Here is a 15,342-nt window from a genome sequence, read left to right as displayed (position 1 = left end):
AACAACATTAAACCAATGAAACGACGTCATACACTTAGCATGTTTGCCTTGTTTAGATAGCAACCAACTGATGGTAACCCCTGTAAACGACCACTGTTAAAAAGGCAAGGCGAACATCAATAAAGCTTTGCTAAAGGTAAGTTTCATTTTTCATATAAGATTTTTGTTGTAAATAAGATACATAACTTGTCGTTTCATGAAATAGCAAAGTATTCATCCACGATTTCGCCTTGTGAAACGACAGCACTGTTTATTTTGCGACTGTTTGAAATCTATATTATTTATTCACTGACGATTCATGTGTTTACTTTTTAACACCTTATACATTGTGGCAACAATTTAACACCCCATCGCCCCAAGTAAGACAAAGTCTTAAAAGAAATTGAATAATTACGAAAAAAGGTGGCTTCTGTTGATAAAACAAAAATTGACACATCAATTTTTCAAATATTAATGCTATTTTTCAGAGATCTATCTGTGCAATCTGTTTCTCTTGACAAATTAACGAAACATCGTTGTGTTTCTCGCATTGTTAAAAATGCTTCTGCTCTAGCCAGGAGTGTGAAATAAAGGAGTATAAATTAAAAAATAATTCTTACATGTTTGTAGAAATTGTATTTATGAAAGAGTTACAAGTGTTAAGCTTAATCCACGTAACTTTCAATCACAACACACACAAAGCGTCACCAGTGAGTGGAATATTTATTGGTTAAGTGTTAAGCTTAATATTTTATCTATAAAAAATATAAATAAAACACAGGACCACTGGTTTCCTAGTCATTGATGCTGTAATACTGAGCCATAGAGGACTTTTTAGTCACCAGTAAAGTGATTGTATGGTTACTTACTTTGAAATTTTGATCTTGTCAGGTCATCATGGCAACACAACTAAGACCGATTCCCCGGCACCAAGTTCCAGATTGGTTTACAAATAGTCACACAATTTCCACTAATGCGGAAAGACAAAGAGATGCTTCTCATCAAGTTCGACAAGAAAGTCGGTTTCTTCGAAATGAGACTGACAACCAAACAAAATGGGATCAGCAATCAAACAATACCCGGTTAGCAGATCGTATAGATGATATCAGAAAATGGAAGGAGATTTTAGAAAAGACACTAGCTGAATTAGATAAAGAAATAGCTGATCTGTCTGATGCAAAAGAAATGACAGAGCAAGCACTTGAAGCCAAGAACCTCCCATCAGATGTAGCGATTGAATGTCTTACTCTCAGGGAAGGAAGGCAAAGCATTGATGTTGTTCAAGATGAGGTTGAAAATCAGCTCCACAAGGTGAGTTATCCAATTGATTTGAAAACTGTTTCATGTACTCTTACTTTCCCTCCATAAAAAACAAACTATTATATATACACCCTAAAAATATTTTGAAACTTTAAAATTGAAATGTTTTTGTTGATTTTTGCTGCTGATCATCTTGATTAGTCTTCCACCTGTGTGACTGGGTTTCAATATCTCTTAAACTTGGAACAATACAGAAGTTCTCACCTGTTGATATATACATGTATGTGTATTGTTTTCACTTTGGCATTAAAACCCTCAGCATGCTTCTATAAGGGCCAATAACACTGGTTATTACCCATCACAAGTTAAGTCATTTCCATGTAATGTATCATCAATGTTACAGTTTAAGTGTTGTATATCCATATGGTTATTTTAGCTTTAAAGATTCAAAGTCTCTGACTTCATTGTCAAATTGATCATTTCTGTGAATGAACTAAAAGGAACAAGCTGATAGAACTGAGCGCTTTCAATTTCAGGAAGTTGAGGTCATTGACGGGATTAAGAAGGCTCTTCAACAGAAAGTCAACGAAGGGTTTGAACAACTATGTCTGCTCCAGGAGGCAAGACAACAGATTCAGGCAGATCTTCAGGATAAAAACCTTGCCCTAGGAATTGATGTTGATCAATACAATCTCACTGATAGGTCACCAAACATCAGTTTCAAGCCAGATTCCCTTCGTGTACCAAAGGGGTAAGGTGTTACATTGATTAAGTAACATTTAAAAACGTTTTTGTGTAGGTACACATCCGAGGTTGTGGGTGTTGAAATAGTTGACTTACCATGACTACAGAGACAAACCATTTACAGAAAATTTAAATACACTGCTGTGTAAAATCATCCTTTTAATACAATATTCATTCAACATTAATTAAATGGGGCTTCAAACATGGTTAATATTCTATGTATTATTACACCACAAATTGCACTGATTTTAAAATTTTGTTTTAATAACAGATTAGAGGTTTCTACACATATTGTCTAAAGTTTAGGGTCCCCAGCCTAAGGTACATGTCTTCTCAGTTGAATTGATAGAATTGATAATTTATGTTTGTGACCAGGAGTACCACACCACAACAGTGGGAGGACTTCAGTCGTTACAACAAAGACCGTGCTGATGCTGAGATGAAGGCCTCTACCAGACTAAGGGAGGCAATCCACCACACCCTGCAGCAGTGTGACAATGATCTGGAGGCCCAGAGAATTGCCACAGAGTATGCATACAGGAAACGTATCCACGAGTTTGAAAGGGCCAAGGACGAGCTGGAGTGGCAAAAAAAGAATGTAAGTTATAAAGTTTAAAAATTTCAAAATTTCCACAGACAACTTTATCAATGTGTCACGTTGTAGAATTTGAATCTTTATCATAGTTCTACAAGCACAAACAAATCAAAGTTTCTTTGCTATGTTATAACAAAAAATTATTCCAAATAATCAGATAAGTAACAAATGGAATGATTCAAAAAGCATCTCGCCTACTTTCATTTTATCAAGTAGATAGTTTCATTAATTATCTACCTAACTTTGATACTAAATTGGAGATGTCTGCTTAATATACAAAGTTTTCTTTTGTTGAAATTCTTGACATTCTTGAAATTGACGTACTTTTATACAATGGATATTTTGCATTTCCCCAAAATGTTGTATTTTGCAAATCCATAGGTGTCTGTTCTTAGGGAGTACTAGCCTAATCGTATTTTCAGTCTAAGCGCTATATAGTTGGCATTTATTTAATATTTTGCAGTTTTTTACCTTATTTGGCCAATCTTAGAATTGAAATTTGCATCAAAAACCTACTTTTTTACTGCTATGCCAAAAAATGACGCTGGTGTCATAGATATGTCAAAAGTACAATGAGTGATCAATTGATAGTAGTAACCAATTGTACCCTTCCTGTGATCATTATGTTTTGAAATCTTCTTGAAAATTTTGAAACCAATTTCAATTCCATCCCATCCTCCCCCCTCTTTTTTATTATTTTAGAGGGGTAGGAGATACAGTTCCCTTATCTCTCTGATTTGTTTGTAACAATATCCTTTTTTAATGGTGTTGGTGAAATTTGGTGCAAAGGTCAACTATGATAACACCTCATATGAGTTTCAAAGTTCTCAGGAGAAAGTCACCGTTTCTTTTGTAGTAATTTATTGAAAAATGAAGCTAATTTGCATGAAAGCGGTGACATATATGTCTTCAGAAACTTACTTAACCTATATTCTTCTGATAACAGACTGAAGAGGAGATTGCCGAGCTCGAGAATGATATCCGTGGCATCGAAGAAAAGATCCGTGAGAAGAGGAACCCAATGAAGCTGGCTCAGACCCGTCTGGAGAACAGGACATACCGCCCCAACGTGGAACTGTGCCGTGATGCTCCACAGTACGGTCTCACTGACGAAGTGAAGCAGCTTGAGGCAACAAAACGCTCTCTGGAAGAGAAACTCAAACAGGCAAAGTAAGATCTGCTCTTAATTCCAGGGGAAATAACTCTGTATAATATTGATTCTAAAAACATGTAAACATTGGTAGCACTTCACAAGAGAACCTAAGAATGGCATAAGATATCAGTGTGATGGATGTGCTAGGTTTTCCTATACTGTAAATTCAATAAATAACATGAAAGTGTTGGATTATACATGTATTCTGAGGTATTGTACCCCAAACAAAACATTTGATATTGTGTATTCAACATAACAATAGTGCACTGTCAATATAATAGTTTTATAGGTAGGTAATGTAACTGACTTTCCATGTAATGATATTATTGTCAATCATAATATCTCATACTGGTTTCCTAATGTCGAGTCCTATGTAACAAGCACAGAAATGTAGATTTCAGTCCATTAAGGATAAACTGGTAAACAGCTGGTACAACAAATATATGTAACTTTTTCTTTTACCAGACATGCTCTGGACGGCCTAGAAAACAACCTACACAGAATCAACGATGACCTTGCTCAAAAGATCAACTCTTTGAACCTTGATAATAGATGTATGGATGTCCGCAAGAAGCTTATGACCCGCCCTCCCACAGCCCTCGAGAGGAATCTGACACTGACTGGAATTCAGCGAGAGAGGTCTCAGGTCCTTGCATAAGAGTTCAGTGCTAGCATTGAAATCATCAGTATTTGAAATGTCAAGAGGGGGAAATATCTTATAAAGATTTTGATAAAGAAAAGAAAACACTTATAAACATTGTTATACATTAAACATTTCTGGAATTAAAACCACCAACAACATGGTCTTTCCATAAGTTAAGCATACTGTGATTTTACAAAATGTTGAGAACAACAAGTTTGTCATTTCTACAAAAACTTTTTTTGTTTTGTTCTCTGTTTTTTCCACATATTCATTTTGATTTTGTTATTTTATTGGACATTTTACTGTTTTATCCTATGTAGTATTGGGATAAGAGTAAACCAATATCACACCTGTACATAAAAAAACTGCTGTAAAATACAGGTGTTTCCCTAGCCGTTACCTGCTAGCTGTTGTGCTTACTGTTTTATTTAAAATGTATATCTAAATCGCATATATATCAATATTTAAATTTTGTTTTACTTATTGATCCTACACTGGTCTAGGTGTAAAATCTTGTGAAATAGTCTCTGTATGGGATACATGAATAAAATGAAACCGAGTCATGTTTTGAGGTATTATTTTGTTTCATTTTGTTTTTAAACAAAAGATTATCACCGTCACAAAAAAAACTGGCAACCTGTCGAAAAAAAGCAAAAAAAAAAAAAAAAAAAATAAAAAAATTCAGATGAAGATTTATAACACTTAAATTTAGTAAGAAGGAAAAAAACCCAACAAAATTCAAGAAAACACATCAGATTTAGAATGACCAAGTGATATCCATATACAGAGTCGAAAATATCAAACACGAGTTGTCCCAGGTTTGGAGAATGCATGTAATTGTATAAATGGTTGTAATATTTGAGAGTTGTGTTCGTATGATGGAGAAACGTATTTGTTTAGTCCTGTTTATTGTGATCATGCCAGCCCGATCTGCCAGGCTAATATATCTTTTTGCTGCATAGCATCCCACATTTGTGATCAATCTCACGATCAATTTTACCAAGCACTTTAATTGTAAACTGCACATACCCACACATGCATCAAGCTTACGTACATGTCTAGTGAAGTTTCCGTGTCATATCTTTTATGTAAATTCATATCTATTTCTGTCTCAATCTTTGTGTGAAGGAATTCTTACCAGTTGAAAAATTGAAAAATACCAGTAGATTTTTCTTTTAGAAAACATGTTTTTTTTTTTCGAAAAAAAAAATGATAATGGACACCTATAATCAGCAATAAAGAGACTGAAGGAAGCCTGAACAGGTATCCTGTCCAGATCTTGCAATATTTAGGGCACTAGGGTTGAGGGAGTAGAATAGGATGCAACATCTGTTTCTGTATAGAAAACCTGTTAGTGTTTATATATATGTCGGTAAGACAACTCTGATGAAATGGTTGCTATTCAATAAACGTGTGATTCTGTCAAATGTCGTTGGAAATTGTGATTTTTGTTTAACAGTATATTACTAAGTGTACTAATAACACTTTGAGCAATACTTACTAATTTACTGGTACGACTTGAGAATTTGATAAACCCAATTTTAACCAGCATTCAGTTGGACAAGCTGTGACTATACATAAAAAAATAATAATAAAAAATACCATTGACTTTTCCTTTATGTACAGTCATGGTAACACATTGAGATACATCCTTCACACAATACAGTATCTAACATACAGGTATGCAACAGAATCACGCATTTTGTGTGGTTTTGTAAAAATGGTTGACTGTTGTTAGGGAATGAAATTTAAACAGAAAACTTCTTGAGTTAGGACTAAACAGCCATCATAGAAATAATTAATATTGATCAATGATTATAAAGGTAATTTTTAAAAGTTATCAAATTAACACTTATACCCGGCGTTAATTGGTCAATTCGTTAATTAGTTAGTGTGTAGTTCTGTACCTTTGTATATTGTATACAGAGGTTTTTACTGGCTAGATCTCCAGTGTAACAAACACAAAACTTTGAATTTACTCAAGTATGCAATTCTTTTTCCTTGGAAAATGATAGAGAAGTGAAAATAACACAGAAGGAATTTCAACAAAATTACCTTTCATGAGACGTAAGATTTTAGACGATTTATTGCCATGATTAAAAGAGACATCTAATTGATGTGTACATATAAAATGTATATATCATGAGTGTCTGTACACAAAGTTTGGTCATGTGTGGCACGAAAACAAAACTATATATAACTATTCAGTCAGTCTCTCGTATATCTACATGTGTCTAATTAATAGATATATGGCTATAATCAGAAAAAGTCATAGCTGAACTCTTTTATGTATTTAGAAAATAAATAATATTTTTACCACACTTATTCCGAAGTCATTTCCAAACTTATACAAACCATGAAAGAGTCGCATATCTGTGTGATGGAACAACACACTGTGCAAACAGATTTGTGATAGCGAATTTCGTCTAATTTTCCTGATGTGCACATGATGCATGCGCTTTGCACACATTGTGCAATAATACATGTTCCTACAACTGTATTTCTGAAGTGTGTAGCATTTAAATATATTTACAATATCAGTTATACCATCCTCATTGCTAATAAGTTTGTTATTTTGAAGATTTCAAGAAACTGGACTTTTCAAATTTCCATCTTTGAATAGATATTTTGTGTTTGTCCCACAACTCGTAATTCGGGAATAGAGCTGCGTGGAACTTTCCCAAAGGGAGGCAATTAACACACAGTGGTCACAGGAAAACTTTCTCCACCACAAAAACACATCAACGTAGATTTATTGAAATACAGAAGTTGTTAATGATTTTACCAAATTAAACCCCAGTGACCTGTAATATTTTTATGGGTCAAGCTATTTTTTCACACACTATGTGGGCACCATAAAGGGAACCTTTTGGCCAAATATTATGATTTTAGGCCTTTTGGTTAAGCAGAAGTTGTTCAAAGGTTTAACGCATTTGACTATTGTGACCTTGAATATCGGTCAAGGTCATTTCTTTTCTCAAATATTATCAGGCATCATTGAGAACCTAATTTGGCATAATATCACTATCCTAGATGTTTTGGATAATCAGAAAATGTCAAAGGTTTAACACATTAAACCCCTGTGACCTTGAGTATCGGTCAAGGTCATTTCTTTTTGCAAACTTTCTTGGACTTCATAAAAGGAACAAACTGACCAAATATAAGGATTCTAGGCTTTCAATATTTCAGAAGAAATTGTTTAAACGTTTTAACACATTTGACCCCTGTGACCTTGAAGATTGGTCAAGGTCATTTCTTTTAGCAAACTTCGTAGGACACCATAAGAGGAATATAGTAGCCTATTATAATGATTCTAGGCCTTCCGGTATTTCGGGAGAAGTCATTTTAAGGTTTTAACACATTTGACCTCTGTGACCTTGAATATGGGTCAAGGTATTTTCTTTTCACAAATATTGTTACGATTCATCAAAGGAACCTTCCAGCCATATATAATGATTCTAGGCCTTCCGGTATTTTGGAAGAAGTGGTTTAAAGGTTTTAACACATTTGACCTCTGTGATCCATGACCTTGAATATGGGTCAAGGTCATTTCTTTTTGCAAACTTTCTTTTGCTTCATCAAAGGAACCCTCCAGCCAAATTTGATAACTCTATGCCTTTTGGTATTTCAGAAGAAGTTGTTTAAATGAAAAGTTGACTGATGCAGGACTGGTGGATGATGGACGGATGATGGATGCCATGCTATGGCATAAGCTCATTTGGCCCTTTGGGCCAGGTGAGCTAATAATAGTCAAGTGACTCGAGTTACAGAAACTATTGAGAATCAAAACATAGATATGTAAATCTAGTATATTCCTGTATCTATTATTGAAAAAATACTAAACACTACATGTACAATATACCCGTGAAATGACACCAAAACCAAAGTGTACAACACAGTGTGATATGACACCAAAACCAAAGTGTACAACATAGTGTGATATGACACCAAAACCAAAGTGTACAACAGTGTGATATGACACCAAAACCAAAGTGTACAACAGTGTGATATGACACCAAAACCAAAGTGTACAACAATGTGATATGACACCAAAACCAAAGTGTACAACAGTGTGATATGACACCAAAACCAAAGTGTACAACACAGTGTGATATGGCACCAAAAACAAAGTGTACAACAGTGTGATATGGCACCAAAACCAAAGTGTACAACAGTGTGATATGGCACCAAAACCAAAGTGTACAACATAGTGTGATATGGCACCAAAACCAAAGTGTACAACATAGTGTGATATGGCACCAAAACCAAAGTGTACAACATAGTGTGATATGGCACCAAAACCAAAGTGTACAACAGTGTGATATGACACCAAATCCAAAGTGTACAACATAGTGTGATATGGCACCAAAACCAAAGTGTACAACATAGTGTGATATGGCACCAAAACCAAAGTGTACAACACAGTGTGATATGGCACCAAAACCAAAGTGTACAACACAGTGTGATATGGCACCAAAACCAAAGTGTACAACACAGTGTGATATGGCACCAAAACCAAAGTGTACAACATAGTGTGATAGGACACCAAACCCTAAATATGCAATCTACCTGTAAAATAACAACAAATTCTAAAAACAAAAAATTCAAACACAAATCAAATCTTTGTGTGTGTTTTTATTTTTCAATGATATTTTAAATGGAAAACGAAGCATGATTTATGCACATTTATAATCTAAGTTAACATTACAATCGGTCTCTCTCACTATTTATTGGCCTTGACCCTCACACTACATGTCATATCAAAGTTACATTCTAAATCATTACACAGTCCGCTAACAATATCACAAATACTTTTCCTGTGACGTTACTTGTTCAAAACACTGCTTTCTACATATCAATATGTATTGTCTAATGCCTGATTTGTATCTCTAGATACAGAAATGTCACCATTCAAGAGATTTTGACAAATGTCAAACATGATGAGCGATTTTTAATGTCAAATATTGTTGCACAAAACACTCCATTGATAATCAAGTTCATGAAAGAGATACATCAAAAGCTATATTCAAAACAGAAAATTGCAGCAGGACTGTAGGAAAATCGTGAAAACTATTTCATCCTTTTATTTCATATGTATCATACAGAATGTTATTTTGTTGAAGCTCTACTGAAACTTTCTATTGTTACATCCTGTAATTCTTGGTCGAGCCCAGCATATAGACATCATTCACACAACCATTATCATTACACTTTACCAAATAAATTCAGCCGTTTTTCATTTACATCTACCATTCACAAAGCTCTACACTAAAATCTAAAACAGAAGTTGTTTGATGTCAGAAGTTTGAAAGTCCAAGATCTTGGAAACTAAGATCTGCTTGCATGTCTTTGTGAATCTGACTCCAAGTACCTTGGCAAGACTCCCTAGTACATTGGTGGTCTGTAATTACCCCCTCTGCCACCCCTCATGTTACGTGTCCCTCGTGGTGTCGGTGCCCGTGGCCTATTGTAACCCCGGTGACCTCTAGGGTGTTGCATCATTCCTCTTGTCTGTCCTGCCACTCGTATACTTCCTCGCCCTCTCATCTGCTGAGGCGGCTGGGTGTGGGACACCGTTTGTATTTGCATGCCTGTCTGCTCCCACACTATTGGCTGAATCTTTTTAGCTTTTCCTGTTACGAAAAAAGTTTTGCAAGTCAATATTATTTTGCAGCTCAACAAATTTCTGGAATCTTCAGAATATTTCAAAATTTTTCGGTTTGCATCAACGTTTGAATATTTTGATCTCATTCCATTTTTCTAAATGAAATTACAATGTAATGTTCAAATAATTTGTCTTCATCCTACACTTAAAAATTCACACAAATACCTTTAAAAATGAACTGTCAGGCATTGCTTCTCCGAGATGTTACTGATCACAGTCTACTACTAAGGTTTCTTTTTTATCCAGTTTTATAACATATAAGACTTAACAGAATTTATATTCATGGACTAAAACTCCCTTCTTCAAAAAACACCCTGCTTGATAAGAACTTTACAAACTTAAAACATCACTTCATTACTAGTTGTGAAACAAATTCAGCTTAAGATTGCTGACGTCTAAACAAAATGATGTTTCCGCAAAGTATACTGTAATACTGTAACCCATATAAATATGGATGTACACGTACCAGCATCAGATTTGTCAACAGCTTGTCCAAAAGCAGAGGATTGGGGGTCACTGCCAGCAGATGATGGCCCCGCTGTTGCTGACTCGCTCTCTGGTCCCCCACTCGCCTCCGATGGTTCCACTTTGGCTATAGAACATATAAAGTGTTGATGAGAAAATTACCTTCATATTTATTTACAAAAGAGTACAGTCTCTCTGTCCTATATTAATGCCTTCAGTAAGGTTTTGACTTTGAAGTGACATCTGTTACTGAAGGGTCTATCACTGCCAGGTAATGCTTGATTTCTATGTCATTATTGATTTCAGAGTCTCAGCTAGGATTCGAACCTGGGACCCCTGGCTTACTAGTCTGACGCTCAAACGATCAAGCTACAGAGAAGTTCTGTCTAGCCGAGCAGTACATTACTCATTAACTCGTCCTTGAGTTTCTAGGGGTTACAACGATGCTGGTGGCGCATGGCTAAGTATTATTCCTGAGTCCCTATGTGGGCGACAATGTAACAGATGTCATTTTTTAATTCAATGCCTCTGCTAGAATTTGAACCCAGAACCCCTGACTAACTAGTGTGACGTTTGACCAATTGAGCTAAAGAAAAGTTCTCTCCAGCTGAGCGGTTCTCTCTAGCTGAGCGGTATATTACTGCCAATGGCACACACCTTGACTGTCTATATTTCTTTTGTGAATAGTGTAGAAATTCAATAAGAAAAATTCTTGATGCTTTAAAGTACTTCTCTGGTTAAACATAGGATATAGACATCGTTAAGATTTATACAAAGTCAGGGGAAGCCAAGCCCCACAGGAATCTGAAGAACCCTTTATGTTTCTGTAACCCAACTTGTTAATGTTGATAGTGGTACCTGCTGATGATGAAATGTCAGGAGTACTTTCTCCAGCTGTGTCAGTTGTGATGATCTCGGGGCCACTGTAAAAACACAGAAGTATGAAACAAGATACTGTCATCACATTACAAAGTTGATGTAATAGGTGTTATAACACAAATTGATGTAAAGGGTGTTACTACACGAATGGATATAAATGGTGTTACTACACAAATTGATGTAAAGGGTGTTACTACACAAATTGATGTAAAGGGTGTTATTACACAAATTGATGTAAAGGGTGTTACTACACAAATTGATGTAAAGGGTGTTATTACACAAATTGATGTAAAGGGTGTTACTACACAAATTGATGTAAAGGGTGTTACTACACAAATTGATGTAAAGGGTGTTACTACACAAATTGATGTAAAGGGTGTTACTACACAAATTGATGTAAAGGGTGTTACTACACAAATTGATGTAAAGGGTGTTATTACACAAATTGATGTAAAGGGTGTTACTACACAAATTGATGTAAAGGGTGTTACTACACAAATTGATGTAAAGGGTGTTACTACACAAATTGATGTAAAGGGTGTTACTACACAAATTGATGTAAAGGGTGTTATTACACAAATTGATGTAAAGGGTGTTACTACACAAATTGATGTAAAGGGTGTTATTACACAAATTGATGTAAAGGGTGTTACTACACAAATTGATGTAAAGGGTGTTATTACACAAATTGATGTAAAGGGTGTTACTACACAAATTGATGTAAAGGGTGTTACTACACAAATTGATGTAAAGGGTGTTACTACACAAATTGATGTAAAGGGTGTTATTACACAAATTGATGTAAAGGGTGTTACTACACAAATTGATGTAAAGGGTGTTATTACACAAATTGATGTAAAGGGTGTTACTACACAAATTGATGTAAAGGGTGTTACTACACAAATTGATGTAAAGGGTGTTATTACACAAATTGATGTAAAGGGTGTTACTACACAAATTGATGTAAAGGGTGTTACTACACAAATTGATGTAAAGGGTGTTACTACACAAATTGATGTAAAGGGTATTATTACACTAATGATAGGGTGGTTCTTAGGTAAACAGATAAACTACCTGTCTGTTGTCAGAGTGTCGTCCACAACACTGGCTGCTGGAATAGGATCAGCTGATTCTCCAGATGTTGCCACTACAAAAGAAAAAGCTCTGACAATCAGTCTTAATGAAGTATTTATGAATTGTCTGACAGTCAGTCGTAATGAATTGCCTGACAGTCAGTCGTAATGAATTGTCTGACAGTCAGTCGTAATGAATTGTCTGACAGTCAGTCGTAATGAATTGTCTGACCTCAACCTTGGAACTTTGAAATGCACACACATTTTTCTTTTGTAGTGACTAATGCTTAAGATATCAGAATCACAACAATGGCCAGTACTACATTACCCTAGCATTGTGATATCAGAATCACAACAATGGCCAGTACTACATTACCCTAGCATTGTGATATCAGAATCACAACAATGGCCAGTACTACATTACCCTAGCATTGTGATATCAGAATCACAACAATGGCCAGTACTACATTACCCTAGCATTGTGATATCAGAATCACAACAATGGCCAGTACTACATTACCCTAGCATTGTGATATCAGAATCACAACAATGGCCAGTACTACATTACCCTAGCATTGTGATATCAGAATCACAACAATGGCCAGTACTACATTACCCTAGCATTGTGATATCAGAATCACAACAATGGCCAGTACTACATTACCCTACCATTGTGATATCAGAATCACAACAATGGCCAGTACTACATTACCCTAGCACTGTGATATCAGAATCACAACAATGGCCAGTACTACATTACCCTAGCATTGTGATATCAGAATCACAACAATGGCCAGTACTACATTACCCTAGCATTGTGATATCAGAATCACAACAATGGCCAGTACTACATTACCCTACCATTGTGATATCAGAATCACAACAATGGCCAGTACTACATTACCCTACCATTGTGATATCAGAATCACAACAATGGCCAGTACTACATTACCCTACCATTGTGATATCAGAATCACAACAATGGCCAGTACTACATTACCCTAGCATTGTGATATCAGAATCACAACAATGGCCAGTACTACATTACCCTAGCATTGTGATATCAGAATCACAACAATGGCCAGTACTACATTACCCTACCATTGTGATATCAGAATCACAACAATGGCCAGTACTACATTACCCTACCATTGTGATATCAGAATCACAACAATGGCCAGTACTACATTACTCTAGCATTGTGATATCAGAATCACAACAATGGCCAGTACTACATTACTCTAGCATTGTGATATCAGAATCACAACAATGGCCAGTACTACATTACCCTACCATTGTGATATCAGAATCACAACAATGGCCAGTACTACATTACCCTACCATTGTGATATCAGAATCACAACAATGGCCAGTACTACATTACTCTAGCATTGTGATATCAGAATCACAACAATGGCCAGTACTACATTACTCTAGCATTGTAATATCAGAATCACAACAATGGCCAGTACTACATTACCCTACCATTGTGATATCAGAATCACAACAATGGCCAGTACTACATTACTCTAGCATTGTGATATCAGAATCACAACAATGGCCAGTACTACATTACCCTAGCATTGTGATATCAGAATCACAACAATGGCCAGTACTACATTACCCTAGCATTGTGATATCAGAATCACAACAATGGCCAGTACTACATTACCCTAGCATTGTGATATCAGAATCACAACAATGGCCAGTACTACATTACCCTAGCATTGTGATATCAGAATCACAACAATGGCCTGTACTACATTACCCTAGCATTGTGATATCAGAATCACAACAATGGCCAGTACTACATTACCCTAGCATTGTGATATCAGAATCACAACAATGGCCAGTACTACATTACCCTAGCATTGTGATATCAGAATCACAACAATGGCCAGTACTACATTACCCTAGCATTGTGATATCAGAATCACAACAATGGCCAGTACTACATTACCCTAGCATTGTGATATCAGAATCACAACAATGGCCAGTACTACATTACCCTAGCATTGTGATATCAGAATCACAACAATGGCCAGTACTACATTACCCTAGCATTGTGATATCAGAATCACAACAATGGCCAGTACTACATTACCCTAACACTGTGATATCAGAATCACAACAATGGCCTGTACTACATTACCCTACCATTGTGTAATGATTGACTTTTCTGAAGCAGCCTGTACTACACTACACATAACTCGAAGTAATTAACTTTAATCAATCTATATTTTGATTTTGAAATTCATGAAAGTAAATGGTAAACAGTTATGAATACTATAGTGTCAGCAACTTTAAGACCAGTGTAAAATGTTAAAAATTTCTGATAACAAATTTCCAGTTCATCATGAAACTGTATGTTTCCATCCTCACGGCAAATAAACAAGAGATCCAAGAGGGATCTTGGTGCTAACTATTCTATGATCTTTATTCGTTCTTCAAAAGTTGATCTTTTCACATCTTTTCTTCTCTTTTTGCTCTTGATTACATGAAATTTGAAGATTATTGTGAAAAAAAAGTCATAATCATCTTTAACCATCAAATGCAAAACAGCCGCTTTTAGACCATTTCCTTTTTGTGGTTAGTCCCAAGATCCAAACTGCACAACTAGGGATCAAGAGGAACTTACACATAAACACTGATAAAGATTCAACAAGAACTTGTGAAAACAAACTTAGAGTGTCAAAATCCAAGATAGCTACATATCAGCGATTTTGTTTTTGATCAATCCCAAATGAAAACTGCACAACTAGAGATCAAAATAAACCTGCACACAAGATTTGAGAAAGATTCACCCAGTCCTTCTAAAGAATAACAATCCATCGTCTAAATCAAACATGGTCACCTTTTGCCATTTTTTTCTTTTGATTTTTTTCA

At 35.6% G+C, this 15,342-nt stretch overlaps 2 protein-coding genes across 2 annotated transcripts in view; one reads left to right on the top strand and one right to left on the bottom strand.

The window, feature by feature from the left end:
• LOC132556734 (tektin-2-like) lies at positions 1 to 4,985 on the top strand. The gene is made up of 6 exons (XM_060221179.1): positions 1 to 136; positions 871 to 1,290; positions 1,776 to 1,990; positions 2,359 to 2,581; positions 3,525 to 3,748; positions 4,197 to 4,985. The coding sequence occupies exons 2-6, from the start codon at positions 877 to 879 to the stop codon at positions 4,387 to 4,389; spliced, it is 1,269 nt and encodes a 422-aa protein (XP_060077162.1). The 5' UTR covers positions 1 to 136; positions 871 to 876; the 3' UTR covers positions 4,390 to 4,985.
• A 4,006-nt stretch (positions 4,986 to 8,991) lies between these two features.
• The window catches only part of LOC132556500 (nucleoprotein TPR-like), a 64,385-nt gene continuing 58,034 nt past the window's right edge, over positions 8,992 to 15,342 (bottom strand). Inside the window, exons 59-62 of the mRNA XM_060220911.1 lie at positions 12,458 to 12,530; positions 11,363 to 11,427; positions 10,506 to 10,631; positions 8,992 to 10,007 (exon numbers count right to left, since the gene is read on the bottom strand). Coding sequence (XP_060076894.1) covers positions 9,760 to 10,007; positions 10,506 to 10,631; positions 11,363 to 11,427; positions 12,458 to 12,530 — 512 coding nt within the window. The 3' untranslated portion in view covers positions 8,992 to 9,759. The remainder of the gene's footprint in view (positions 10,008 to 10,505; positions 10,632 to 11,362; positions 11,428 to 12,457; positions 12,531 to 15,342) is intronic.

This window comes from Ylistrum balloti, unplaced genomic scaffold (assembly GCF_031769215.1).
Source record: "Ylistrum balloti isolate Yb309-2 unplaced genomic scaffold, AGI_CSIRO_Ybal_v1 Utg369650, whole genome shotgun sequence".
Classification (NCBI taxonomy): domain Eukaryota; kingdom Metazoa; phylum Mollusca; class Bivalvia; order Pectinida; family Pectinidae; genus Ylistrum; species Ylistrum balloti.
The sequence above is the reverse complement of the archived record's forward strand: the minus strand, read 5'-3'. Positions and strand labels throughout refer to the sequence as shown.

Excerpts from the sequence above, each read along its gene's own strand:
- LOC132556734 (XM_060221179.1), top strand. The coding sequence starts at position 877 with ATGGCAACACAACTAAGACCGATTCCCCGGCACCAAGTTCCAGATTGG. Across the intron at positions 2,582-3,524 it reads TGGAGTGGCAAAAAAAGAAT|ACTGAAGAGGAGATTGCCGA; the intron begins GTAAGTTATAAA and ends TTCTGATAACAG. Across the intron at positions 3,749-4,196 it reads GAGAAACTCAAACAGGCAAA|ACATGCTCTGGACGGCCTAG; the intron begins GTAAGATCTGCT and ends TTCTTTTACCAG.